The 3,980-nt window shown below is 38.8% G+C and overlaps 1 protein-coding gene across 2 annotated transcripts; it reads left to right on the forward strand.

The window, feature by feature from the left end:
• The first annotated feature begins 215 nt into the window (after window positions 1-215).
• LOC18038788 (ABSCISIC ACID-INSENSITIVE 5-like protein 2) lies at window positions 216-2,676 on the forward strand. Of its 2 annotated transcripts, none has more exons than XM_024182141.1 (4): window positions 216-240; window positions 650-1,569; window positions 1,674-1,745; window positions 2,249-2,676. In XM_024182141.1, the coding sequence occupies exons 2-4, from the start codon at window positions 751-753 to the stop codon at window positions 2,324-2,326; spliced, it is 969 nt and encodes a 322-aa protein (XP_024037909.1). In that variant the 5' UTR covers window positions 216-240; window positions 650-750; the 3' UTR covers window positions 2,327-2,676. The 2 variants fall into 2 exon arrangements, with proteins under 2 accessions (XP_024037909.1, XP_024037910.1); XM_024182142.1 differs by lacking the exon at window positions 216-240 and adding an exon at window positions 409-427.
• The last annotated feature ends 1,304 nt before the right edge of the window (window positions 2,677-3,980 follow it).

Below are 3,980 nucleotides of genomic sequence, written 5' to 3' on the forward strand. Positions count from 1 at the left end.
GTAAAACGACCAGCACTGAACTGAGAAAAGAAACTAAGGCAGCCTCATCTTGTCTCAACTCAAATCAAGCTTAAAATACTTTTATGAGAAGATAAAATAAAATAAATAAGGTGATGTGTAGGTTGTTTGGAAATGAAAAGCGTCATGTCCCCACGCTCAGTCACCCAGTGCCAGTGCCCAAAACAAAATTATAAATGTCACTTTTTCAGATTCAGATCAGATCCTGCGGCATCTATCTAAGTGAGTAAAAATACCCACTTGTTACTTGTTAGATTTCGTATTAATTCTGTTGCTTGCATTATATTCTTCCTTTCTCCTTACTTATTTATTTGCTTTTCTTACACACACAATGCGAATGTGAAAGTAGGTCCATATGTACATTTTCTATCGTCCCATCCCATAGATTCACTCATATGTTTCCTTTTCTGTTAGTATGCTTTCTTTCTGTTCCATTTGTTAATGTAATTGCTTGATGGTCTTCTTATATTCTTCTTCTATGTTTATTTCATGGGGTGCATTCATATGATTACTGCGTTTCATTTCTTTTAATTATTTTTTGTTATTTTGTTTGATGGGTAACTTCTAATTTTGCTGTTCAGTTTTGCAAACAATTTTGGTTGTTTCATTCGTACTTCACACTGTCCTCCAGGTTACGGTTCTGTTTTTAGTTGACAGTTGTTGCCTAAGAAGAATACATTTGAGATTTATTTCTGGAATGATAGATACATACATAGGATTTTAGGCTGGTGAATGGGAACACAGACAATGGGATCTGAAGGTGATGCGGCTGCTCAAGCTAAAAATATGCTTTCATTGACACGGCAAGGCTCGCTGTATAACCTTACTCTTGATGAGATTCAATCCCAGTTGGGGGATAGGGGGAAACCACTAGGGAGCATGAATCTTGATGAGCTTCTCAAGAGCGTCTGGACCGCTGAAAATAATTTCCACTCTGAACCAGCCTTATCTCTACATCGGCAGGGGAGTTTAACATTGGCCCAGGATCTGAGCAACAAGACTGTTGATGAGGTGTGGAAAGATATCCGACAGAAGAAGAGTGACGATAATCAAGAGAACGAAGCTCAGGCGAGACAGACTAGTCTTGGGGAGATGACACTTGAGGACTTCTTGGTAAAAGCTGGCGCGGTTAATGAATCCACTACCCCAGGACAAAATAATTCTGGTCCTGGTTTAGAAGTTGATTCAATTGCGACAGTTCAGCAAAATGTTTCACAACATGCTCAATGGATGCAATACCAGCTCCCTTCAGTGCAGCCGCAGCCACAGCATCAACATCAACATCAGAATAATCTGATGGCTGTTTATATGCCTACCCACACTATTCAACAATCTCTTCCTATCACTGCTAATCCAGTTTTAGATGCTCAGTACCCTGACAACCAAATGACCATGTCACCATCCTCTTTGATGGGTGCACTATCAGATACACAAGCACCAGGAAGAAAGAGGGTTGCCTCCGGAGCTGTGGTCGAAAAGACAGTGGAAAGGAGGCAGAAAAGAATGATTAAGAACAGGGAATCTGCAGCCCGGTCGCGAGCAAGGAAGCAGGTTAAACTTAAATGTTGCTTTCTTTTAGCTGATCAATCCTTTTCAGTTGTTCTCTTGTTTTGTTTCTCTGTGGACTTTTAAGAGCAGTCAATGTCGATGGTCAGGCTTATACACAAGAGTTGGAGAACAAGGTCTCACGCCTAGAGGAGGAGAATGAAAGACTTAGAAGACAAAGGGTATGGTTTATCCTTTTTTTTTTCCCATAAAAATTATGTAATCATTTTTTCTTGCCAAGTGATCTCCTTGTGGTATCATTTTTTCTTGCTATCCTTCTGGTTTTAGATAATATTTCAATGGGTTAAATGCAATGCCTTTCATATTAAAAGCAGATGAAATTACTAATGTTAATATTTGCCCTTCACTTTGCCTTTTATGAGTTTTTATTAAAGACATAGTTTTAATGTGTTGTGATGGTCTAGCTGGTAACCTCTGATTAATGCAGATGTTTCTTTTCGATTTTGCTTGCCATTGATCCTAATATGGCTGTTCTCAGCTTTGATATATTATCATCGGACCTTTTTTGTGCTTATTGTGCTCTGTTATTTGATTAAATATGTAAATTTCTTCCATTAATAATGGGATTGCCATGTGAGTCTTTTTTTTTTCAGCTGTTGTCTTAAAAACTGGCATATAGATGCCCATCTTAGATGTTAAATAACACCTTGAACTTTGTTTGTAGGCGGAGGTGATCCTACCATGTGCACCACCTCCGGAGCCCAAGTATCAGCTTCGCAGAACAGGCTCAGCACCCTTCTGACATCTAATTTACACATAATGTTGAATTGCTGCTGTTGTACTTCCTTACTAGCTAACCATACTTCTGTAGTTTCCCAAACTAGTGAAACACTCTATTGCCCAGGTGCTTGCATTGTTTTTTTCTTGCAAAGCTGATGATTCTTCTTGGCTTTACCACACACGAATAGCTTGTATGTACATTTTTGAACTTCAGTATGGAACTTTTATGCAGTGCTAAGATACTGCTCGTGTCCCACCCCCCCCCAAACACTGGAATATTTCCTTGGGTAAGCTTGTGAAGAAGAATGACTCAGGCCTTGTAAAATGATGTCAAATACCTTGTTTGGCAGTAGTTCAGTTGACTCCCTTTGCAACTTATATAAATTACTTTGGTGTTTGTGTTGTGAAATTTTGAATTGTTATTGTAGGATAATTGTAATATCATCACAAATGATGCATATGAAACAGATTTATCTATATGTTGTGAGCAATAGAAAAACATTTTCAGGCAACATTTTCATCCTACACACAGCATTGTTCCAAATCAAGATGCTACCAAAAAAAAGTTTTAAGGTCATTCTACCACATGTATATGCATATACGTCAAGTATTAGTTGCATACATCGTATACATACAGTACATATTTAAGTATCTATTGCAGCGTATACATAGTGCATATTAGAAAGACTACAGCTTAGGGCAGGACTTGAAATTACGTTCAGTTAGTCCAAATTTTCCTGCCAATACTCGTCTAACCTGATGTAATATTGCCTAGGAGTATCACTATTTTCAGCAGAAAGACATAGATCTTCTCACATTTTCGTGTAACTTCGGCAATGCTGGTACATGGGCATGTCCAGAAGAAGTCTGACCTCCGGGGCTTGAAGATGTCTCTGACAAGTCATCGAACTTCATGAACTGTGAAAACTGAGCTGCTGCTAAGTGAGCATAGCGAACAGGAGCAAGTGCAAAAATAATTGTAGAGGCTTCAACATTCAGAAGTGAAATGTTAAAAAATTATAATTTCTGTCGAGTAGTTCACTAACTCCTAACTCATAACCAAGATCAGAAGGAAGAGGCCAATAAGCAGTGATGCCATTGTTTAACTTTGCTGTATCATATGTTCATTGAACAATTGCTTTCCGAGAACTCAGGAATGACAAAAAGGGCAAAAAAGTTCCCAAAACTTAATAACAAACAGAAAAGATGATGTGCAGTGAGTTCCGATTCTAGAACCTCCGACCTCTCGCTTGGAAGCAAGTGCCAGAGAGCTCCACCCCTACAGCAGATAGCATCAATTTTGTAACGTTTCTGTTTACATCTAAATTCAAGCATTTTAAAGGTAAGAGAGACGGGTCTTACCTACAGATACTGCAGTCGTGCTTCTCTGATATCTGCAAAATTCAAACGAGTAAGAACAACGGATTGCAGTCCTAAACACCTTTAGATAAAGAAAGTACGTCCCATGTTAACTTACACACAGCAAAGGGAATGAACCAACTCCTGTAGATCATCAACTGAAAAGCCAATCTGATCTAACAGAACATGGTAGTGAGTCTGCCTTGTTGTTCCCTGACAAGTTACATCCAAAGGCAGTCAGATCTAGCATGCGGCGGCAATCCTATAGATACTTGGGCAAAGATGCTCATAAGGTTCAAAGAACTGTTATGGTAGTA

The sequence above is a fragment of the Citrus clementina genome, unplaced genomic scaffold (genome assembly GCF_000493195.1).
Source record: "Citrus clementina cultivar Clemenules unplaced genomic scaffold, Citrus_clementina_v1.0 scaffold_6, whole genome shotgun sequence".
Lineage (NCBI taxonomy): Eukaryota > Viridiplantae > Streptophyta > Magnoliopsida > Sapindales > Rutaceae > Citrus > Citrus x clementina.